At 49.1% G+C, this 23,433-nt stretch overlaps 9 protein-coding genes across 9 annotated transcripts; 4 read left to right on the top strand and 5 right to left on the bottom strand.

Annotated features, from left to right (window-relative positions):
• Positions 1-465: 465 nt before the first annotated feature.
• F4807DRAFT_454222 (uncharacterized protein) lies at positions 466-5,622 on the bottom strand (the record flags this gene model as incomplete). Its single annotated transcript, XM_048000548.1, has 3 exons — positions 466-879; positions 1,093-4,640; positions 4,674-5,622. 3 exons carry the CDS (start codon positions 5,620-5,622, stop codon positions 466-468), a joined length of 4,911 nt encoding a protein of 1,636 aa, XP_047849615.1.
• A 552-nt stretch (positions 5,623-6,174) lies between these two features.
• On the top strand, positions 6,175-7,672 carry F4807DRAFT_444540 (uncharacterized protein). Its single transcript, XM_047999666.1, has one exon. The coding sequence runs from the start codon at positions 6,717-6,719 to the stop codon at positions 7,593-7,595; it is 879 nt and encodes a 292-aa protein (XP_047849614.1). The 5' UTR covers positions 6,175-6,716; the 3' UTR covers positions 7,596-7,672.
• Positions 7,673-10,214, bottom strand: F4807DRAFT_444538 (Sds3-like-domain-containing protein). The gene is made up of 2 exons (XM_047999665.1): positions 9,251-10,214; positions 7,673-9,179 (listed from the first exon to the last, which is right to left on the bottom strand). The coding sequence occupies exons 1-2, from the start codon at positions 9,677-9,679 to the stop codon at positions 7,956-7,958; spliced, it is 1,653 nt and encodes a 550-aa protein (XP_047849613.1). The 5' UTR covers positions 9,680-10,214; the 3' UTR covers positions 7,673-7,955.
• Positions 10,215-10,993: 779 nt separating this feature from the next.
• On the bottom strand, positions 10,994-12,563 carry F4807DRAFT_295615 (uncharacterized protein). The gene is made up of 3 exons (XM_047994875.1): positions 12,061-12,563; positions 11,465-11,998; positions 10,994-11,412 (listed from the first exon to the last, which is right to left on the bottom strand). Exons 1-3 carry the CDS (start codon positions 12,142-12,144, stop codon positions 11,191-11,193), a joined length of 840 nt encoding a protein of 279 aa, XP_047849612.1. The 5' UTR covers positions 12,145-12,563; the 3' UTR covers positions 10,994-11,190.
• Position 12,564: 1 nt separating this feature from the next.
• On the bottom strand, positions 12,565-13,706 carry F4807DRAFT_295630 (uncharacterized protein). Its single transcript, XM_047994877.1, has 2 exons — positions 12,920-13,706; positions 12,565-12,760 (listed from the first exon to the last, which is right to left on the bottom strand). The coding sequence occupies exon 1, from the start codon at positions 13,506-13,508 to the stop codon at positions 13,119-13,121; it is 390 nt and encodes a 129-aa protein (XP_047849611.1). The 5' UTR covers positions 13,509-13,706; the 3' UTR covers positions 12,565-12,760; positions 12,920-13,118.
• A 1,166-nt stretch (positions 13,707-14,872) lies between these two features.
• F4807DRAFT_295600 (uncharacterized protein) lies at positions 14,873-19,170 on the bottom strand. Its single transcript, XM_047994874.1, has 4 exons — positions 19,074-19,170; positions 18,636-18,913; positions 16,318-18,539; positions 14,873-16,259 (listed from the first exon to the last, which is right to left on the bottom strand). Exons 2-4 carry the CDS (start codon positions 18,811-18,813, stop codon positions 15,162-15,164), a joined length of 3,498 nt encoding a protein of 1,165 aa, XP_047849610.1. The 5' UTR covers positions 18,814-18,913; positions 19,074-19,170; the 3' UTR covers positions 14,873-15,161.
• Positions 19,171-20,218: 1,048 nt separating this feature from the next.
• On the top strand, positions 20,219-22,139 carry F4807DRAFT_444527 (uncharacterized protein). Its single transcript, XM_047999664.1, has 2 exons — positions 20,219-21,794; positions 22,098-22,139. The coding sequence occupies exon 1, from the start codon at positions 20,367-20,369 to the stop codon at positions 21,492-21,494; it is 1,128 nt and encodes a 375-aa protein (XP_047849609.1). The 5' UTR covers positions 20,219-20,366; the 3' UTR covers positions 21,495-21,794; positions 22,098-22,139.
• Positions 21,844-22,637, top strand: F4807DRAFT_444526 (uncharacterized protein). Its single transcript, XM_047999663.1, has 2 exons — positions 21,844-22,225; positions 22,309-22,637. Exons 1-2 carry the CDS (start codon positions 22,179-22,181, stop codon positions 22,514-22,516), a joined length of 255 nt encoding a protein of 84 aa, XP_047849608.1. The 5' UTR covers positions 21,844-22,178; the 3' UTR covers positions 22,517-22,637.
• Positions 22,638-22,931: 294 nt separating this feature from the next.
• On the top strand, positions 22,932-23,425 carry F4807DRAFT_465055 (RNA polymerase II; the record flags this gene model as incomplete). The annotated part of the gene is made up of 2 exons (XM_048002232.1): positions 22,932-23,063; positions 23,129-23,425. 2 exons carry the CDS (start codon positions 22,932-22,934, stop codon positions 23,423-23,425), a joined length of 429 nt encoding a protein of 142 aa, XP_047849607.1.
• Between the last annotated feature and the right edge of the window lie 8 nt (positions 23,426-23,433).

Genomic DNA, 23,433 nt, shown 5'->3' with positions numbered 1-23,433 from the left:
TAACTAGCTAGCTCCCTCCCTCCCTAGATGATTCCTTTTGTTCGCCGTAACGCCTCGACTCCGATCCAATGACCTGGGCACAACTTGGTTCATGGACAAAGTACATGGATGTGCTATACAAGACCTCTCGGAGAGGTATTAGTTAGCTGATTAGCCACCCGATCGACCATTCCATGAATCGAAACAATCTCAATGCAAGCCGTGCCTTTCCCCTTCCCAGTCCGCTTGCCCATTACCAAACAACGCCGGTCGTTATGCATGCATGTGTACCTCTGGTAGGTAAGTATATAAGAGACCGTAGAAAGCACTTGCCCCTCTCGACAATACCAATAGGACTAGTCCATCAACCCAACAGTGAACCCCGAGGGATAGACGCGCACTATCCTCAAAACAGCATATCAAGCCCCTTCCCCTTCCCCTTAATCAACTTCCCAAATCCTTCCTCTCTCCCCAGCTCTAAAGAACTCAAGCAGCCCCCCTCCCCGTCCCCATTCCCATCCTCGCCTCCCTAGCCTTCCTCCTCCGCTGCTCCCCAATAATAAGCGCGAACACCCTCTTAGCAAGGGACCTTTCGTCCCAGCCGCCGACCTCGAGCCTAAAAGCCTCGACGACGTCGAGGTGCCAGGTCTCGAGCGGCACGCACTCGCCCTGGGCGCGGATCTCCTTGCCGAGCAGGGTGGCGAGCGAGCGGCGCTGGGCGCGGGGAGGCAGCGGCACGCGCTGCTGGAACGCGAGAGGGTCGCGGCGCCGCAGGTGCAGCATCTCGTCCAGCCGCAGCCAGTGGTTGCGCGTCCACTCCGTCTGCGACAGGTTGCTTTTGGCGCTGCTGGTTGGTCTGGCTGAGGTGGAGGTGGAGGTGAAAGAGCGAGGTTGTTGTTGCTGTTGTTGCTGTTGTTGCTGCCGCTGCTGTTGCTGCAATGGTGGCGGCGGCGGAGCCGGGTTGAGGGCATTACTCTTGGAGGTTGACAAGGCGGAATTCTTGGCTGGACTGAAGGTATTGTTTTTATGCGCTGGTAAGGCGGGATAGGATGGATAGGAGGCATTGATGTTTGTTGCGGGAGCGATAGGGGCGGTATTGCCCTGAGTAAAGACACGGGAGGAAGTCTGATTCGCCTGTTGGTTCGCTGTGGCTGCAGGAGCAGGAGCGGGAGCAGGAGCGGGAATAGGTGCGGCCACTGGCGCAGGAGCAAGTTGACGGAGAGGTGGGCCCTGGAATAGTATCCCGTTGCTTCTGTCACCACCATTCATCTGCTTTTCAACGTGGGTCTCTGGTTGAGTGACAGGAGATGGTACGCTACCCTTAAAGGCTACAACGCGCCCAGGTGTGGTTGGCTTTAGGGGTGAACGGAAGCAGGATTTGGATGGCGAAAGGGTTCTATCCCATCGAGATGGCTTTTCCCTAGGCGGCACGCGCTCGTACTCTGTCCCGTCTGTCATGAAGGATGTCTCCTGTTGTTCATCTTCATCTTCATCCTCATCCTCATCGCTTGTCGGAAGAAGTAGGTCATCGTCTTGATGCTCGTTTCGGCTGGCCGAGGGGCCGGTTCTGAAAAGAGACTGACTAGATCCTGGCCGTGGCGTGAAATTTTGCTTCTGCGCGATTGGTGGATACATCTGTTGATCGGGGGTCGAGGGTTGAGGCGATACTTCAGGAGACCTTTCGGGCAACACTTCGGGCGATCTCTCGGGTGACGGTTCGGGAGTTAGTTCAGGCGATGGTTCAGGAGTTGGCTCGGGGGACAGCTCAGGGGATTGTTGTGACGAATCTGGAGAAGCAGGTTCGGGAGAAAGCGATGGCGCTGGCGAAGGTGACGCTGCAGGCGATGGAGACGGAGCGGGCGAAGGGGATTCATAGGTATCCTGAATGGTATTATTTGATTTTGCTTGCGAAGGCGGTGCCGGTGAGAATAAATCAGAACGTCGCTCTGGGCTTGGTTGAAAATTCTTCTGAGTAATGGACCCAAACAATCCCGTAGACCAGAGGGGTTTCTGTGGTTCTTTAGGTGCTTGTTCTATTTCCCTGGTCGCTGGCTTCTGGAAGCTGGGTTGTGAGACATTTTGGGTATTCCGAGTTGTGTTCTCTTGCCCTGCTTCGGGGACCTTTGTGGGCAGTGTAGCGGGCGACGAAAAGAAAGACAAGAGATTAAACCCGCCAAATATACCGGATTTGGCAGGCGTAGGCTTCTTTTGAGTAGACGGCGCATTCTCTTGCTGAGCAAGCATCGAATACTCAGAAGCGTCTACAGGCTCTGCCGTCTGTTTTGCTGGCGGTTCCTGTCCCTGTCTCTCTTCTTGCCCTTGCCCTTGATCTTGCCCTTGATCATGGTCTTGATAGTGATCTTCATCTTCATCGTGGTCTTGATAGTGATCTTGATATTGGTCATGGTAGTGATCTTGCTCCCCCTCCTGCTCCTGATATCGGTCTTGATCTTCTTGCTCGTCATCTTGCTCTTGATACTGGTCTTGATACTGGTCTTGATACTGGTCCTGATACTGATTTTGGTACTGATCTTGATATTGGGTTTGATATCGGGATTGGTATCGATCTTGCCCTTGTTCCCGTTCCTCGAATTCATATTCAGACCTTGGATCTTGCTGCTCAGGCGAAGGGGAATGAAATGACTGCTCGTTGACCTCGGCGGGCTCGGGATCAGGAGAAGGTGCCATCTCCATTAGTATCGAATGTGCATTCGACGGTCGCGGTGGTTTAATACGTGTTACTGGGGGTTCTTCCGCCTCGCTCTGTGGGTTCTCCTCAATCTCTATTTGAGAAGGACTCGCAATTTCCTCCCTATAGATGAGACGTCTTGTTGATCTCCTCCAAGGGCTTAGGATCTTGCTCCGTCGAGGGGGCGGATCAAATAGCTGTGATGCACGTCGTTTTGACTCTGGTCTCCTGGGAGTCGGCCTTGAAGCCTCAAAGTCCCAGAGATCAGTGTTGTCCGCTTCATATCCCGTTGTGTCGCCATTGTTCTCTTCCTCGTGTCTTCGCTCCTGCTCCCTTTCTGCCTCAGGCTCGTCGACATTAACATTCCTGGCTGTTGCATGGCCCGCATTTGAGTCATGTGCGGCAAAAACACCTGAATTATGAGAACTCAACGTCCGTGAGTCTGGATAATGGCCTGCTTCCTCCTGGTGGTTATTATCGTTTGCAACCCGGCTTCCCTCGCGCTCGTGTGGCGGTATTGCTTTAGTTGAACCAACTACTGATGAATTCAATGTAGAATGGTCATACTGTGATACCCGCTCATTAGTGTTAAAGCCAGCTTTCCTCGAGGTATTTGTCTGCGAGTGGTCGTTTCTATCTGATACAAACGGATCCGACAAATTACCAATGATTTCGCCTTGCGCAAGTGGGTGGCCGGGAGGAAAATTAGATCTTATAGTATGAATAAATGTACCAGAAGGATTAAACGAAGCCCGAGCGAATGAGGCTGATATATCGTGGTTAGTTCGATTTGGTGATCTAGACATATGTGATTGATTGGAGGGATCGAAGGGAATTGGTCGCGTTGACTCATTGGCGGACCCCCTAAAGGGGCTCCCTAGACTGCCTTCGCGAACTTCAGGGGATGATCTATCAGACATTACATTTTGTAGAGTTCTCCCGACTCGTACAATTGGTGACAGCGAAGGTCTATTGATGATAGGAGGTTCTAGCGCTTTAGGGGGCTCAGTTATTTCTTTTGCGGAGGGTGGTAATTGGGGAGAAGAACGATGTGGTTCTGGTGTGTTGGTAATCTCTCGATCTAATTGAGACGGTCCATTGTCCATTGAACGTGGTCGATTCATTGTAGGAGGTGAAGAATGAATGCCCGAGTTAGAATCAGGGACAGCAAGGGTTGGAGCTCTTGAGGATTCGCCAATCTCATCCTCTTGCGCTCTCTTAGAACCGGCATTTGAAGACGACGTATCATCTGGAGTGGGTAGTCTGTTTGACCCAAAACTCGATCCCGAGTTTCTACTTACGGAACCGGATTGATGAGTCTCCCTATGACTTTCCTCAGCAGGTGGCAATGTGCGAGTTGCCGGCTTAGGGGTAGCAGCTTCGAGAACTGCTTCCGGTATTTCGGAAAAGGAATCATCATAATCGCCAGTATCATCGTGCTGGTGGTTTGCGGAGATCGGCTTCATAGGCAGACGCCCCGGTGTTGCAGCTTTGAGAATACTATCCGGAATACTCGAGAAAGAGTCATCCACATGAGGCGCCTTTCCTGTAAGGACTTGACGGCTTAGGGGAACTTGTTTCTGTCTCCTCGGACTCTTTGGCCGCCCTAATAAACTATGTTCACCAACATTTGCCAGTGAACTGTTTGGTACCATTGTTCGATCCTCTTCTGCCATTAAGTTATCACCGTCTAAGCGCATTAGTGATTGCTGAACCGCGTCCGCCTGCATACTATTTCGTAATGATTCGAGGGTCTCGTTGATTATCATATTTGTCTCAGAGCCCATATCCGGAGGGTCGGTAGGAAATGCGCTTCTGTTCGCTTGGAATGATGGGAGCGATTCCACAGCTATCATGCTAAAATCAGAGGCATGCGTCAGCGTGTCTTGTCCGCTGTAGGGTTCGCCCTCGTTATTGTCGAACTCCGACCCAGCGTCGCTGTGATGCTCCATTAGTGGTGGATAAGCATCCGCTGTAGGTAAGTCTTCGCTATATAATCCTTCACCTTGGTGTGACGTCCTCGGCGATCCTGTCTCTTGCCTGATGCTTCCTGACATGCGCGAGTTTGATCTGTCCGGTGGTGTCGGTGTCCCATCGTCGTCGCCTCTTGCTATTTCGTCGATGAGGGTCAATGTATCATCCATGGCCACATCTCGTCGACTTCGCTCATTCCTACTTATGTCCATTTTTGAATTTTCTTGTGATGGCTGAACGGTGCTATTATTCGCCACATTACTATTCGATTGGTCGCCCATACCTGCCAACTCAGCGACATCCTCCGGCATGAGCGCTTTTCGCGGTCGGCCTCGTTTCCTCCTTGTCGCATTAGATAGTTGTGATGACGGTACGGCCTGAGTCGTGGACACGTGCTTAGGCGTCTTCCGAACTCTAGTCTTTGCCTTCGGTGTAGATCCCGCATCTGTCGCCTTTGGCGTATCGTCGTTCATTATACTAATTTCAGATTCTGGGTCGCCCTTTTGTCGCGTCCGCTTAGAGCTCTGTTCAATAGGTGTTCCAGCCCTCTTCTTCCCCTTTGGCAGTGGTGTGCCATTGCTCGTCCGCCGCGGCCGGCCGCGTCGTCGCGGTGTGGCTTCGTTCACTATCTCATCATTGAGCGGCACCGTGGTAGTGGTAATAGCTTCTCTACGATAGTCGCTTCGAGTCGGGGAGGACGATTGGAATAGTCTGCGATTGATACCCCGCTTCATGGCCTCTTCTGCTTCGACGGTTACGAGAATCTTTTGCGGTGAGCGTCTATCGCCAACGTCGAGCTCGAAGATCCGTTTCCTAGGGGATTGTCTCGCGGGCGATGTCCTTCGTAGTTGTGACCTAGGGATAGATATCGCGGATAGGTCGTGGTTCGCGAACTTACTTTCCCCGGTTAGTCGCGTGGATTGCGCCGAGCTGGGAGGGTCGTCCCCAAGCGGGTCGGGTGACGACGGCGGGTCGTCCATAGCCAACTAAGCAACCAAGCAATAAGTATAGCCTCTAGATAATTGACGGATGCTTAGAAAGACGACAATTGCAAATAGAAGTACCTGGGTATTCAATACAACTAGCACATCGATATTTGCTCTGGTACACACTAGGTTGTGTAAAGTTGCATGCAGGGGGGACGCGCCGCAGAAAGCTACCCAAACCCTACCGAAGTCCCAAAAGTAGCAGTTTGTTTACATTAAATTGGTCCGAGCCCAAGCAATCTGATAGGTTGGAGCCTGAGGCTGACAAGGCTGGGATGAAGTGGCGCTTTTCAGTAGCACTTTACACGTGTATGTATCTAGGTACTAGTGGGGTGTCTGAAATAGAGTTACACGCGTCTACCAATCAAAATGCCCATATGAATTCTTCAATCCCGCCAACGAAACGGTTGAAGATTTTATGTATTAGCTAAGCGGGGATTTCTAATCGATCCCATTGTATGGCAAAACTATGGCAAAACTCTGGCGAAAGGTCGAACAGCTATTGGAGAATTGACTTCATACTACGTCATTACTCCCGATACATTCCCGATATCAAAGGCATGTAGACCATCAACCCCAACTTGCCCTCGACGAAGTCAATCTCAAGTCACGTTGAGTCGCATTCTACGCCTTAAAGACGACATGTCATCGCATAAAGTTCGGGAGAAATTCCCCAAAGTCTACCCGCTGCTTACATAGCGCATGCAGACAGAACCGTGGAGTCCAATCGTCGAAGTATCCGGTCCTACTAATACCAAACCTACTAATCCAACCTCGTTCGACCAAGAATGACGTGATTTGGAGTCTGTGTCTAAGCTCGGTTTGATTTGAAATACAACTTACAAAGAGGCGCGGGCGCGGTAGGAGAAATGTAGAGCCATGATGTCTATATAAGTGTAACTACTTCGACGTCGAAGTCGATGTCGAAGTGTTGATATCATCATCAAGCACCAAGCTTCCTCATAGTCCGATATAGTTAAGTTTACTGAGAATATCTCAACACCACCTATTTCCTATTTCGATCTCTTCCGTATCATACTTCCAGTTACATAGCGTGTAACCCCCTACCCCTATTCATACTCCCCACAATGGCCATAACCCAATCCGCCTCCCCCGTTCCCCGGGGCCCGGTAACCGCCAAGCTCAACTTCTCACACCCACCCCCACCCGGCGTCACAGCCTTCAACTACGTAGACACGCCGCCCGCAGGCCAGCCGCAGCGAAACCTAGTCCCGGACCCGCGCTCGGTCAACATCACCGACATCCGGGGTCACGAAGCAGACTTCAGTCTCGACCGGGACGCCTTCCAAGTAATCCGCAACGTCGCGCCCTCCGCCGAAGAGACCGCGCCTTCCGCCTCGAACTTCCGCGACGACGCGTCCATCGCGGCACACTACTACCCGGAGGTAGAGCAGCTACTGCTCTCCGCGATCCCGGGGAGCAACCAAATCTACATCTTCGACCACACGATCCGGCGCGCGGACGCGGGCGCGCGCCGCAAGGCCGTGCAGAACGTGCACATCGACCAGACGGCCTTCTCGGCCGCGAAGCGCGTACACCGACATATGGGTGTCGACGCCGACGCCCTTCTGCGCGGGCGCTACCGCATCGTCAACGTGTGGCGCACGCTAAACAAAACCCCCGTCGAATCCATGCCCCTGGCCTTCGCCTCGAGTGCCTCGCTCGACGACAAGGACGTCGTCCCCGTCGAGCACAGGTACCCGGAGGGCTACGTCGGCCAGACCGCCGCCATCGCGTATAACCCGGACCAGAGGTGGTACTATCTAAGCGGGATGACGGGCGACGAGCGCCTGCTGCTCGAGTGCTACGACAGCGAGGGTGCGAAGGAGGGGACCGGTGTGGCTGGCGGACGGGTACCTCACACCGCGTTTGAGGACCCTAGGTCGAGGCCGGATGCCGAGGGGAGGGAGAGCATCGAAGTCCGGGCTCTAGTTTTCGGGCCGTGAAGGCGGATGATAAAGATGAAATAATATCCTAGACGCGTCACGTTATAGCTTATGCTTTCTTACGAACAGAATGAATATTTAGTAATTGTATCATTGTTTGATATACCTGTCGATACCACTGTCCTGGATATCTGAGCGACCATAAAATGCAAAATCGATGACCCCCAACGCTTGCTAGTACGGCATTATACCATGTCAAAATCCGCTAAGTGCTATGAGCACATCCATAAAAAAATCAAATAAACCAAATACCTCGCGCAAAATTGATGCGTCCGGCCACTTTGTTTTGTGGCACTTGCACCATCCTTCGCTTTAGAATGCATCCCTTAAACCACCCCTAAACACCAGATAATGTCCAGATCATGCCTTTCGTTTACCACGAGCGCTTCCCGAACGACTCATCGTAACACCGCCGAGGCTGCTCTGTCTACTCATCGGTATATCCGTGGCAGGATCCTTGGCTCCTGCCGTGTTTCCCGCGGCGTCCGACCCGGTGCCTGGGCCGTTGCCTCTCAAATCACTCTCTTGTATGCCTAAAGATTCCGACAACTCCTCAGCGGAAGCTCGTTGTCCCTGAAGATAAGCGAAATACTTCGAACTGGGTAACGGAGCCGTCATAGCTTCAAGCAATCGGCGACCTCCGCTGTTAGCGTTGAGGTTAGAACCCACACCATGCTTGTTCTGATACGCTCGAAGCAATTTCATCGCTGTCAAGTCCCTGTCTCGATCCGCGTCACACAGACTCTGAGGTGTGTTAGACTCATCACGTCTGTATGCCTTGGAGTATTGAGCCTGGGTCATCGGGGGTAGCTTAGGTTCTAATGTAACCATCTTGTCGAGATTACCCGGGATCTCGAAATTTACCAAAGCCTCTATTCCGACTAGCTGGTCATCATGGAAGTTTTGCTGGCCGTGGCCGCCTCGAGTGCTTCGTGTAGTATGCGACGGTTGTCGTTCCATAGTGACCGCAGTTGGGTCCTCCTCGTCATTGACATCCCCATTACCAGAGCTATTCTCATCGGGAGTGATGATGTTGCCGTTTGTGTCACGGCGGACCAAGAGATGCTTGTGAGCCGCTAGTGCAGAGACGTTGTAGGTCATGACCAGCTCTTTATCGGTAAAGAGCTTGTCGACGCTGTAGATGGGGCCTGCCTCCTTGCGTAAGGCGCCGCTTCGGAGTCTCTCGCTCGACCAGAAAGGCGTGGTATTAGAGCTGTCTAGAGCTCCTCTCTTGGGGGCAGGTGATCCTTCGTCATCTGCTCCGTTCCTCTTTCTCTTCTTGTTCTCGGAGAAGCCTGGCATTTCCTCCATCTCTCTTCGTAGTCGGGTGTTCCGCTTGCCGTGCGTTCCGCCAGGGCTCGCGGGGTTGGTAAGGCTGAATTGGTTGGGGTGTAGTAAAAGCGCCGAGCTGTCAGAGATGTCCAAGGCTTCTTTCTCTTTGCCCAATCGGAACTTCTTCGCCGAAATAGCATTAATAAGGCGATCTCGGAGAGTGCTCGATAGGGTATTGTGCTCTCGCTTGGCTAGTTCGAGCTTATAAGCGCGAACCTTCTCGTATTCACTAGTCTTCCTCTCATACTCCAGCTATAAAGGTCGAGTCAGTACTCATAAAGCTTTCTTAAGGGTATATACAAGAGAAGAGGGGAAAACCGTACCTTCTGACAGGTCATCTCGTAGTCGCGATGCTCAACTAGGTCCTCTACCTGATGAACCCATTCGGAGAATGTAGGGCCTGCCATCTCAAGGAGGCTCCGCTTAGGACTCCCATTGCTGCTGGCGCTCGCATTCAGTTGCGCATTTGCGGATTGTTGAATGTCTCTATACTCGCGATCGATCACGTCTAGAGGACGGTCGGCATAAGGGTCGACTCGGCCGACGAGGTTGACATCGATCTGGACCTTATGGAGCTCATCCCTATAATGTTTATCCTTGTCGCGACCGAATTTGTCTTGCAGAACCGCTAAACGATCATTTAAGTTCTGTCGCTTCTTATCGCGCTTCGACTGGGGTGGAGGAGAGAGGCGGGTGGTTTTGTTAGTAGTCGTCGCCAAAGCTAACGACTGGGCGGGATCGGGAGCGGCCATAGTAAAGAGGTTACGGTAAAAGGTTAAGGTAGAGTGAGAAGGTAATGAATCAAGGTCGTGTTCTAGTAAGTGGGAATTTATGATGTTCGATATTTGGGTCTCGAACAATTTGATACTTCAAATGCGAATTTCATATACAGAAATTTGACACAGGAAGTGGAAAGTAAGTTTGGGTTGTGGATTGGATAGTGGCGGTAAAGTTGGAAGTAAATTTAAAAAGAGAGAGAGAGAACGAGATAGGGTAGTCAGAGGAAAAGTTTAGAGGTAAGGTAGAAAAGAAGTTCGGATCAATGGTAGTTGGAGAGAAGTTGGAAAATAAAGTACGTAGGAATAAAGTCCTTTCAAAGATCAGGATTTGCTTGGTTAGTGACAAGCATGTAAAAGTAAGAGGTTGAAAAAAAAAGGTTGGAAGGGAAATTTGGGTTTCTTCATAAAGAAATTCGGGGAGTGTCAAGTAAAACCCATCAGTGTACGGATTGTGTGAAGTTGTCAAGTAAAGAATTGGTGCGATGAAGTTTGAAAATGAAGGTGAAAGTCGCAAGCTGATTTCACTTACAGATCTGTACCACTCCCAAGGTTACTAGGTTCAGGTACGTACCTACCTATTGCATAGCTGTGGGGTAGCCGGCTAATCGGGTATAGCGTGTATAATACCCCTGCTTATGATATTTACAGGCTCAGCCACTGCAATTGCCACGTGACTAAGCCATAAAGTTATGAAAGTTTCGAAGTTCAGCATGGTGTGGCTTGTTTAAGGGGCTTAATTGACGGGAGAAGATAATACCGCACCGATCAGGATCCCGTTGACTTCTTCAACTACGTACATCCTACTCGCCGACTACGATGTTCCAATAACAAATCGTGAGCCGTTATATATCAGCTCGCTCGCAATTTAGGTTATACCGGCCAGTTGAGGCCCCCCCATCGATTTGTTCTGCGGTATTCTTATGCTAGGCATATAGTATCAGTTTTGTTAGATCCCTTAACTATTCTAACGTTCATTATCATCATACAGCCAGTCTATGGCGGAAGATACCAAAGGTAGCAACGGTTTATGGTAATATCACAATTTTCCTTGCAAAGATATAGGTACGTATGTATCATGCGGAAATAGCACCAACATGGAGGAATGGTTTGATCCCTTGCATTGTCATCTCCAGTCGAGACGAAGCTACAGTCTGTGCTATTTTGTATACACTAGGTAGCTACCTACTTCTTTTTTCTTTACAGAAATATGTAGACGTAATGACCCTTAAGAACTCAACGCCGTTTAACAAAAATAGGTATGCTTAGATAGCCCATGATAATATAATTTTCATTAAAACGCCAGTGTGAGTTTATTCGTGCTGAGAAAAACATAATCATTACCCTTGAATCCCGTATAAAGCGTGTTATACTAGCTATATCTTGTAACAATTTGCCTCAAACCCATAATACGATGACGGTCCACGGCGGAAACCAGCATGAGTTCAAGAATCAAGGCCGGCTACTGGGGGTTTCTAATATATTCCCTATGCCCTATCCGCCCTCCCATTCTGCCCCTTTGCCCGCGGCGCGAATGTCAACGGCCTAGGGTTACACCACCAATCAGACGGACAAAACCTCCAAGCTCCATTACCGATAGCAAACCAGTACTTGATGAGGTAGGGCATTATCCAAGGTAGTTCAGGCCAGGAGTGCCCGCCCTCGTAAGTCTTGTCGTTACATCCATAGACGCAAGGGAAGACGTCAGACTAGGATTTGTCAGCTAGAACTTAACAATTTTGATGACGTGAGCTTCTATACCAGCATATTGAGCTTCTGGCGGAGGTTACCCGCTGAACTGGCCACAGCGTGGGTTCCAATCCAAAGCTTCCTGTATCCCTCGCTGTCAAAGTGCCCGAAACTAAGCAAGACGTCGATTTCGGCATAGAGGTGGTCGGTAAGATGCTTGCTGAACGAATCGATGATCTCTTTCATGCCGCCAACCCATCGATACTCATCAGGTTGCGTAGCTGTCGCATAAGCCAAGAGTTTTTCCAAACCGCCTTGGAATAGACGATGTTCATGCCACGGGCCCTCCATAAGCTCAGGGTCTCCGCTAAACTTGGCCATCTCCGGGAATATATACGTTTCTTCGACGTCGTGATGGTGATGCACCATCTTGGTCCACGACTGGACAAATGAGAGGAGGTCTTTCACGTCTTTCGGTTTGTAGCCTTCTTCACTCGAGTTGGGCACATTTGGCGCTTGTAGAATAATGGCGTTCAGTCCCCGAATTATGACGTTGTGAGCTTGTGCCATGTCGGTGGCGGCTTCAATGTAGAAGTGATCGGGGTTCTGAACAGCATCAGTCAGCCTGTAAACTCCTGAGTGACACCGTCAGGCTTGGTAAGACGCACTTTCAGGCCTGGCCGCTTCACTGGGGTTGGAACTAGAGGAAAGGGCCCATCGACCCATAAGGCATCTGACGGCTTTGTAGTCATGATCGCACTATAATTGCAATGTAGGCAGAGGAAGGGAAGGAAGCAGTTTGTAAGTAGTATGTTTAGAGTCCAAAAAATAAAAATAATAACAAAAGGAAAGGGAAGGGAAAAAGGGAGGCGCCGTTGGCCCCTTAAAAGAAGTTAACGTCGCCGCCAAATTCTAATATACCCAGCTTCACCTTTAAAATCGACATCTAGGTCAGGACCAGCCTGACGACCGCTTAGCGTACCAGCTGTGAAGGGAATGTCAGCTTCGAGGTCATTGGCTCGTTGGAAGGGGGAATATAAATAGGTTACAGTTGTTAGTATGTAGATTTACCTATAACTACCAACAGGCGCTACACGGTAACCCTATCTTTCAAACACTGCTATGCTCGCCATTTCTCCAACAGTCTGCTTATGTCATTTAATCATATTTAACGTGAAACTCTGAATGCTCGGCCTTGAGCAGCTGCTCTACGTTATGGAATATTATTCTCTACTTAAGCGAGTTCTCTGTCATCTATGCAGTAAGGGGGCCTCCCGCCAAGTGATAGCCCCGTCCCCCTTTTCCTTCTGAAAAACTCCATGACCATGTCAGCGGGACCTACGCCTTTGACACCTGAGTAGGAGGCTACTTCCTATGAGAATAAAGGTCAGAGTGTAATTGCTGCCGTATCATCTTTCATTGGTCTCACTATTGACTCCGCCTTGCTTCACGGCTCAGCTGCCGGATGAGATTCGACACCGATGATTGGCTCTCCATCGCCGTTTTAGTATGTCATTGAAAACTCACCATAAAAACCCGTCGGCCGCAAGAACACTAGTTCCTCACCGGTGCTCTCGCGCCCGAGCGCCGCATTACGGCCCGGGAAGCGGCGGACGATGTCGACGTGGACCTGGCACATGCCGAGGACGCCGTCGAGCATCTCGCGCACAGCGGATCCCGGCTCGGCTCGCGCTGCCAAGCCCTGGTACAGGCCGAGGCAGCCGACCTACGCGAGCATGGCCTCGGCGGCATGCATGAGCGGCAGGTAGAAGAACATCTGGCGGTCGAACGCCGCGCCCTCCGACGCGTACGCCGCCGACGTCCCCCTGTACACGTTCCGCGGCACCTGGTCCAGCAACAGCAGCAGCGCCAGCGTCCCGTCCGGCGTCCGCGCCCACGCGTCGAGCGCCCCTGCTCGCGCCGCCTCTACGAGCGGTATCCACGGCTCACACTCGGCGTCCGCGGCGGGCGACGGCTTGAACCATTTCGCCAGCCCCTCGGGATGGTCGTGGTCGAACCAGAACGACAGCAGACGGGCGACGTTGGAGGGGTCGTCTGCTGGGGTTGCGGGGCCGCCCTTGCCTGGTGCGTCTGCCGCGGTGGGCTGACTCGTCATCCTGTGCTCGGGCGTTTTTTAAGGGGGGCGGGGAGAGACGGTTTGCTTTGGCTTGAGGGTTGGAAGGATGATAGGTCCGGGGACGTCACCAAATTATGAATTGGTGACGTCCCCGGATCTATCTTATAGGGGGTCGTGGTACGGATATGTATCTAGATACCTACCTGCTCAGTACCAACAAAGTGTTGTATTGTAGAGATTGAGAAAAGCCTTGAGCAGGATCGTGTACTATGTATACCCCGCCCAGTGCGGGACGCACTTTCCACTCCATCTTCCCCGTGCAGGGCTGGGCAGGGAGCCTCTGCAGGGACGGAGGGCAGACCCACCCCCACTTAGGTACGAGGTTACCTGATTGCCTTGGATGCACATGTGCATGTTGGAACCATTCCCTTTCTAACAACTACGTCTCATCACTAATATGCAAATTAACTTCTGACGTGTGGGTTCTCCGATTGGAACAGGGCTTTGAAGAGGTTCAATCCAAGTTTGGTCTATTCATTTGGTATCATATTGGATTTTCCGTATACAATCGACTCTCACCTGGTCGATGTAATATCTTTGATCCCATTTCCCCGCGGAACGCCGGTCCCCAACATCAGTCCTCCGTACCATCCTACAAGATACATAACAACCTTCCCTGGAGAGCTCTCTTAGGCTCTATTGACATGTTTCTCTTGCATATAGACGCTGAGGACATGGGCCTTGAAATTCGTGTCGATTCCATCTCTAGTTACTGAACAAGTTGCTCTCCATGATTCCAGACAAATCCGCTGAAACCGATTGCATTACAGAACTGGCCCCATCCTGTTGTTCCAGACCCGTGAATATGTTCGACGGCATTATGACGTACTGCAGTTTATATTCGAGTAACTAGTCGAGTTATTATCAGCCTCTCTTAACGAACACGCCGAGAAATAGAGGGACCTTGGTATCGCTCACCTTCCAACGATGTATGGCAAGAAAGCTGGCCAGTGAGAACACCATCAGTATCAAGATTATTGCTTGTCGTAAGAATATGCTATGCCATAAGGATTTACGTCGGTATTCATCGCCGTCGACAAACTTAGGCAGCAAAGTCTGGGATAGGTGAGACATTAAGATAACAGATAGGATCTAGCACCGAGACCAAACGACAAAGTAGAGCTTGTATGATATTTCAAGCTCGCTTTAGTAGTGAGGCAAGATCTAAGTGCGAATTATTATTGTTTCTTCCAATGTCAGAGCAGCAGATTGGAAAGGAACAATGGAAGGGATAGAGGATATTTCTTGAAGGCGTATCCCTGCGGCTGACCGGCAACCAGCCAGAGTCAAAGCGTATGTCTTAAGTGCATTGTCTCTTGAGACCTTGGCCTATAGCGCTATGACATACTAAAGTGATTCAATATTAATCATGATAAAACTCGGTGCGTTCAATTCATTATTATATCTACACGCAGTGCGATTCGCAATGAAATCACACGCATCTGTAACAGCTATCTAACCCCCCCTCCATGTGTAATAACCCATCGAAGATAGAAGATCGATCTTTGAATGGCATAGGGCTACTCACATGATGCATCTCCTGTTCTCGAAGAGGATCAAGATCGTAAAGTACAGCTGGGGTGTTAGTTTGATAGGTACTGACTTTTGGCTGATAACTTGGTTGGTAACTACCTAATCAGACAGTGACGCGTCAGCTAAATCAGCGGGAACCTCCCACCCATGGGTTGCGGCGGCTCGTTTGTATGCCTCAACTGCCTCCATTACACCATATTGCCCCTGTTGTCGTCCTGTACTCTGTAGGCGTGCCGGCCGAGGTTCCTCGCTGCAAATCGCCATTCGAACTTGTAGTAGAACGCTCTCCAAACTGTTGGCCGGTGACCAACCTGAATTTGTTAGAAGTTCCATGCACAAGGCTCCACCCGATGTGACATGACCGCCTCCGCCGCTCATAAAAGGGAGAAACCGAGGACAAATCACTCGCACAAATGGCGGTGACATTGGGAATCCACGCAGGAACCGTATCTCTATGACAATACTGGTCAAGCCGGCCTTCTTCATATCTTTCGCGAGTGGCAGTTTAGAGTCAAACGAATGGAGCTCAACTATCCACTGAAACAGGTTGTTAAGCCTCTCGAAATCGATATACCACCCAAGTAAATGAAGAGGCGTTGAAGACTGGATTTTTTCTAGCTTCTTGATCTCTTGTCCGAGAGCTTTTTGAGCGATATTGGTTGCGTATGATGGAGGAGCTAGCTGTGGCAAGGAAGAGAAATCGAGCGTCCCAGGGCGGAAGTCGGTGTCGGATATTAGGCTCGTTTGTGCCACTTTTTCTTCGTGCCAGATGAACTCGCTGTCGTATTCGTCTTCGTCGCTACTATCCAGTTCGGATTCTTTTACCTCCGCTTCAAGTAATCCTTTTCCAGTTTTGCGCGCAGAGGGGATCGCATTTTTGGGGATGAACAGCAGAGCTCCATTCGGTCCTGTCGCCATCCATTGCCGGTCTTGCTCAAATTCTTCGATCTTTTCATGTTGCGGTTCACCAGCGCCGTCAGATTGGGTGGTGTTGTTGTCGGCAAATATAAGCTTGGTATTGTCCACCCCCCAGACTTTGTCTGTGGGTTTGACGAACAGATACCTGCACTGAGTCCAGTGGCAATGTTGCACTACGAAGTATGGTACGGTACTTTGGAAATCGTGGGGCATATTAACAAGTTCGTTTAAGCTAATGACACCTTGTACCCTTAACCGGGATTGGGGCCATATCATTCTCTAAGAAGTACGTTAATATAGCATTCCAGTACCATCAACTAGGGAGCCCTATACTAACCTCGACGCCGCTGCTTGCCGCGTAGCCGTAGCTCGTATTAAAATCTCTAGCAAAGTAGATCCCGTTGCCATAGGAACGACCATTTACGACGTTGTTATAGTCTAAGCCTTCGCGAATAATGCTGTGCCAATTTTCGAGTTTACTTCCATGCCAGGCGAGCAGAGTCTTTTGCGGACCCCTGACTTGCTCCAGAGCCTGGTAAAAGAGGTTCTCCTTCTCCGGAGATCCCTGGGTGAATCTAAACTGGATCCAGCCGTCAACGCCATTAATCCGCTCAGGATGTCGAGTGAGCTTGCTGTCCATAAGTCCATCGTCAACTTTTACGATATGCGACCGGTTTGAAGTTATGATCCACCTTAGTAGATCCACACTCGCTGGTGACATCCGGCCCCATTTGGCTAATGGCTGTCGACTACTCATCAAGTAAGATCTCATGTCCGCAACTGGTGGCATACTCGCGAGTAGAATAACCATAGAGAATGCCTTTTCGAGTACTTCATCAAGATCGTCAAACTCGTAGTCGCATGACACGAGATGGCCCGAGACAACATCAGGCTGGTTGCGCTCCTGGTACGCCTCATCTGGGAAAGGGTATAAATTGTTGTACAGGTCAGGCATTGAATGTCGCGATACAACGTTTAACAGCATATCTTTGTCGGATATTGCCTCGACACGAGCATGATGTAGCATGGTAACCGGTTCGCTCGTTATGGTGGTAGGCCTCCTGACTTGTGTTGAGACAATAACCCATTGGCCTACTCCCACAATATCTTTCCTGTCATCTCTAGTTATTGTTGCGACAGACTCTCTCAAGTTGAAGGATATGTCAATAGGATCCATAAGGTAGGGTTCGTGTAGCCGATCTATACCCACAGCACTTAAGGGTGAACTCGTCCGGATTCTCGGTACTCGTAAGCCAAGTCCTGTGGGAAAGTGCCGCATGCCTACCGTGTTCTGCGCCTTAACTGTCAGACTCAGGGCGGCGTAGGAGAAGCTAATCAAGAGATCAATAACATCAGGATGGTTTATGATCTGGTGGTCTATACTTGGACCAAAGCCTAGATTTATATACTGGTGGAGGCAGAGGGGTGAGCTGCAGACATATGGCATCAGGGCAGCGAAATTGCCCTTCACCTTTCGATGACAGACTGTACAATAATCGGTGCATCTGACTAGGTAACGCAAGGCGAATTGCATAGCAATCAGTGGTAAGGAACGCTCCCCCGTACTCGAGAAGTGATCGTCAGCAAGAAGATGTGGCAATTGGGTAGGTTCTCCTTCGTTGCCCACGTTTTGGGTGCCTTCGAGTTCGTCAACCGATTGGATTATTTGAGACCGCAATTTCTCCTTCGCTTTCTCCCAGGAGATGTTGTTTAGGTACCTTATTTTCAATACCGATATAAATTCGCTGTTCATGAAATCGTCCATCGACTTGCTAATCCAGAGGTTTGATAATTCATGTGGTTCTGTTTCTTCCTCGCTAGTAGGTGCAACGACTGCTCCAGATTTGAAAGCCATGCTAGCCTGCTGAGACGATGGCTTTTGCTTCGAGCACTTTCGCAAGCGAAAACTCATTTGATTGAGCTCAACTGGTCTGTCAATAGCGTTCTCAAAGTCGCTGTAAAACCCGTCGTATTTGATAAGTAGGACAATGTATTCCGACGGCACAAGACCCCATGCTTCGCGTGTCTCTTTAGGGAGGCAAAGTTTGTTCACTCGAATAGAAATAGAGACAATGCCGTTAGGTTCACCATCTCTAAGCCCATGTACTATTCCTGTATGGAACCCTGCGCAAAGCACCGATCGAAGATCTCGTCGGAATCGTTTTAAGGCTGGAAGCGACAGCGTTGTTGATGTTGAGGATCCAGGAATAGCCCGGTCCGCGAGTATCGATCCTAGTTCAATGTTGCTACCACTGCCATAACCGTCGTCGTTGTACTCAAATGATATGTCCTCCTCGCTATCGCTATATGCGTCTTCCATGTCGAGATCAGAAGTGTCTTCGTCTGCACCTGCATCAGTCATTGTAACATCACCTGCGTCGCCAGGCTCGTTGATCTCTAAAGCAGCTCGAAGTCTTCGTGAGAGATCAGTGAGCATGTTGTCAACTTTCATGCCCATTGTCTCAAACATGGACTCCTCTAAGACATGTGCGACTTCCGGCGATATGTCGTCGTTGGTATAAACAAGAAAACTGTTGTCGTTTGGGTAGCTCCGTACGTCTGGATAGCCGTATTGTTAGCTCGCTAGAAACTGCATATGCTATAGAGAGGAGAGCAACCAGCATCGGTGTAGGCCAGTAAAATGATAACACTAACCTTGTGGCTGAGCAATCACCTCAAATTGAGAAGGATGAGGCAGGCCGGGATGACTGAACACAAATGTGATTTCGTCTTCAGCCTCGCCTTTACGAACATTGGTGATGTTAATGTAATCTTTTTCAGTCGCCAATTTCAAGTCTGCTCGAAAGCGCAGCATTGCCTTTGACGGTGCCATGATGATCTTCCTTTTAACGGATAGAAAGAAGGGGGAAGGATGTCAAATACGTCGAATAAAAAGTAGCCTCTGCATGAAAATTCTCTTGCTAGTAGGTATTCTATGTAATCGGTCAGTCTGGAATCAGTAATAGAGATGAATACTACAGGGTACGGTGAATATTTGGTAGATGGTGTGAATCAAATACATGAGACGATAGCGCGTAGACTGTTTTGTCTTCGTGACATCCAGATAAAAATGGAAAGGGAAAATGAGCTTACCTTCCTTGATTTAATGGAAGTGACAACTGCAATCTGACGGGTCATGTAGAAACTGGAATGAGTTGGTGGGAAGGAGGAAACCGAGAAGTGAAAAATAAGTATGGTTTCAAATATCGTATGAAATCCTCAGGCAGAATACGATCTACCAAGGTGCCTTGTATTTACCTTGTGGAAAGCAGACGAATACTTATGTGTCTCCTGATCGAGGCAGTGAACTTGACTTGACCTCAACCGCAACACATTCATGAATGTGGTTGCCAGGGAACATGCGGGGCGTTGGTTAATACTGAGAAATCACAATACCTGATGAGTCTTGCCTGATTTTGACGGATGCCTGCCTATCAATATGAAGTCGGCGTGTTGGTCAAATTGGGACGAATGAAGTAAAATATCAAAAACGACCGCCGAATAGCACCCAGGTAGGTAAGTAGGTATGCATAGGCACCTGTGCCACCTTCCCATAGCTGGTCCGGGCAGCTCTAGGTTGACACATAGTGCCCAGTGCATGTAGGTGAGGAAGGCGCAACATGTGTCGCGAGGCTGCGGCTTAGTAGTTGCAAACCTAATTTTGTACTTCAGCCCTATAGGCTGCCTAATCAGGTGCACGTACCTGAGGTGCTGGACAATACCGGGTTCCCTCGTCTCGCAAAACGCAGGTACATACTTGTGTACCTGGTATGTCGTACCAAAGCATGAAATTTAAAGTTAGGCACGTTTATATAGGTGCAAGCACAAACACCCGAGCAGTTCAAACCCTTATCAGCCATTGTGAGCTGTTTATTGAGTCCCTGGTTCTTAGATACCTGATAAATCGAGTATCTAGGTATAACTGTGATCTTATAGATTGTTCGTTTTGGTGGACATGAATAATACTGGCCGTATTAAGGTATATTTAGTGTGCTACGTGCTATTTCAAATGGAAAGAGGTGACGTCGTTGAGAAAGCGGTTATTAGTATGTGGCTAACCGTGAAGAATGGACGGGGATTAGCAAACCTTGGAGAACCCGGCAGGACGGGATATGTGGATCCAGCGGATAATCAGGTACGTAGCGAGGAATCAGGGGATTTGGACCTTTTAGGGCGGGGTACTACGGTATATGAAAGGTAGGTACCTATGTACCTAGGTACGCTAAAATTTCCACCCCGGCGCAAACAAACAACTATCGATAGTGAGCATCATTACGAAATACCTAGTAGCTGCAACATTCATTAGATGTACCTCTCCTGCCTATCCATATACGTAACGCCCTTTATAGATTTCACTGCTCTATTGAAAACTAAATAGGACTAATAATGTCCTGGGATTCTAAATCTGTCACGAGGCGCCGTCAGAACAGCTCTCTCAGCTCTTCTAAAGCACTGCCGCATCACACACGACAGCTATCGAAGCAACCAACACAACCCAGGTCCCATCATGTTACTGACCCTTCTCTCGAAAGCTTCCTCTCCCCATCGTTCAACGCTGCTGAATACCTCAATGCCTCGCTCCCGCCACTCCAAACATCATCGCGTTCGACCGACGGCGCGGTTCCTTTAGCAGAGCTATCTACTCATGCTCAGACACAATTATCCCAGTTGAATGCCCACACGACGAGGTTAACGAACACATTGACGCAATTGACCGACGATATCCTACGAAGCGGAAGTCGATTGGCTTATGAGGTCGAACTCCTACGGGGCGAGACATTAAGTCTATCGGAGGCGTTGTCAGAGGGTCTACATGAAGATATTGCAAAATTCATCCCGAATGGCATACAAGAACAGCAAGCTTCCAAAGCGAACGGGGCCAATCAAGCTAGCTCCAGACGTGCGTCCGAAGCTATAGCTCCCACAAATCTGGAGCCTATTCTGTCGGATGGCAACAACCAAGAACCGCCGTACATAAGTCAACTTCAAACCTTGACATTAGTACGTTCGCGGCTGGATACTGTCGTTAAGACGTTTGGTGAAGCTATGGAATTTGTGTTTCCGCCTTCGGAGCTTTCTGTCAGTTCTTCTTTTCTGTCCGTTTCTGCGCCGGAGCCTGGAAAGGAAGCGCATAGTACAGAAGAAAAGGGGCAGCAAGTGCTCAAGCAGCTCAAAGAAGATATATCTGCTTTTCTCACGAAGAGTGCTGATCCTGTTGAGGGGATTGAAAAGGCGGCGCATCGCATAGAGGAGCTTAAGGAGTTAACGAAAGTGTGGAAAGGAACAGCAGAAGAGAAAGGAAGGACGAAGTTTATCGATAGCCTTGCCAAAATGGTCGAGGATAGACATAAAGAATTGTTGCGTGAAGTGGAACAAAACGGACGACGTGATGGAAAGGCAGACTTGGATAGTCATTCCAGAAAAGCTGCTACTAGCCCAGATGCAGGAGGCATGGAGAGCAAACCACTTTATGGAATAATGAGTCAGTTACAGAGGCTCCGGGCGGGCCTATAATGAGTCAATGGAAGGTCGATCGACTACTAGAAACCGTATGGTCGTGACTAACAGCTGTTTGTGGATTTTTCATATAAACCCGGACAAGAATGTCCCTCTAGAGAATTTTCGCCTTGGCGTGCTTGATCTATTACTGCAAACACTTTGCGTCCAGCTATTAAGCAATTCCACTGACTTCTCTAAAATCTTATATCTCATGTCCAAACACGGTTGTTATTTTCCTTGGCTTTGTAGATATCATCATGGGTTGGTGTTTTTTGAGAGCACAATGGTGTTCTTGGTAAGCCTAGCTACCTTGACGGGTAAGTTATCATCCAAAGTAGCTTATTGCTGCTCTAATTTATGTCTCAATGAGAGAGCGCATTTGTGGTTTAAGGTCGGTTATATTTGAAACAAGTGAGCTACGATATTTTAACATTTGCAAACGCGACGCTGGTATCAAGAATACATCTCGCTTGTTCAAACCACCATTGTGCCAAGTCTTATGTTTCAATCATTATGATTGACTCCCACATCAATCTAGTCATCCAGCTAACCGTCAAACGTACAATTATTGTGCTTCCGCTAGAAATATGACGAATTTTCTAACAGTATATAATCGAAGAGCGGTGAAGGATGATAGGATGCGGCTTGGCTGAACGATATTGATGACCAAGATCTTGATACTCTACACGATCATATCCGATGTCAATGAGATCCAAGTTCTCAGTTATGGTGTCTAGTGGTGGCAGGTAAGCAAGCCTTAGCTTATACGAGAATCAAAATTGATGGATTTATAATTCAGCTGTTCTAGACACTAACTATGCTTTGATAGAACGCCTAAAACTACATATCCTTCATATGGCCTGGAAGAATATCTACGACAACCACCAGCGTCCACGATCGAGAGAGTAATTAGCAACCAGAAACCAGCAACGCCGAGGGATAGGGAGAAGGAAGTAAAAACTGAGCTTGAGTCTTGGACTAGTAGTTTTGAAAAAGCGGGACAATCGAGGCACAATGATCAAGGAAGTGGCCAATGAATATAATTGACTACTATGAAGCACACTTGTCCAAGTAGCATACTCTGGTGTGTAGAAGCTGAATTAGAATCATGATTTGCGTACTAAAGTACGGTTTATACCTTAGTAGTGAGAGATTTTAAGTTCATCCTGCGTGCTAGGTACAGATGGGCTGGTGGGCTGGTGGGGTATGGTATTTTGGTGCTTTCCCACGATCTGGAACCCCCACATCGATGCTAACCTAATTTTTATACTGTGTAATCATGGATGCCTTGTACATCAATTGCATATCATAACCTATAGTACCTGACTATAAAAATTTGGTTGACAAGCCCTTCGACTCTTCTCAAAATTCACCTTTCATCCGATCATTTCTAGTTTGCCATCAAAATTTCAAATCTCTCACATCGGATTATTACAGTTTGGGGCATTCACAATGAAGATCTTAAATACCCAGGAGGCCGTGCTGACGAACGTTGAGGTCTACACTTTTCTGACCAACCAAGCAAAGCAGTACCATGATCAAAAGCGCAAGGGACCAGCAAACCTGGAGACAATTCGCAAGGAGGTAAGATTCATTATAACACCATATATCGGCAATCTATGTCAACACATCTCTAATAAATAGTATAGGTTCTTCAGTATTTCGAGTCTTCGCCAGCTCCTTTGAGCCAGAAGCCTCTACCCTATGACACAACGGCAATCCCCAAGGTCATAAAAAGATTAAGCCCATATGAGATCTCTAAGGGCGAATGCATCATGATCTTGAACATTCGCCCCACCAACATCGCAGTCCTCAATGTGATCATTGAGAACATGGAAGACCGCTTCAATGCCGACCAACAACAAGAAATTCTCGATATTGTCGTTGAAATTCTTGGCCAGTTTCCTGAGGAGCCAGAATCGGATGCCGTTATGCAGACCACTTAGCGCCAATA

This window comes from Annulohypoxylon truncatum (genome assembly GCF_022578515.1).
Source record: "Annulohypoxylon truncatum strain CBS 140777 unplaced genomic scaffold F4807scaffold_47, whole genome shotgun sequence".
NCBI lineage: Eukaryota > Fungi > Ascomycota > Sordariomycetes > Xylariales > Hypoxylaceae > Annulohypoxylon > Annulohypoxylon truncatum.
This window is presented reverse-complemented; position numbering and strand designations above follow the sequence as displayed.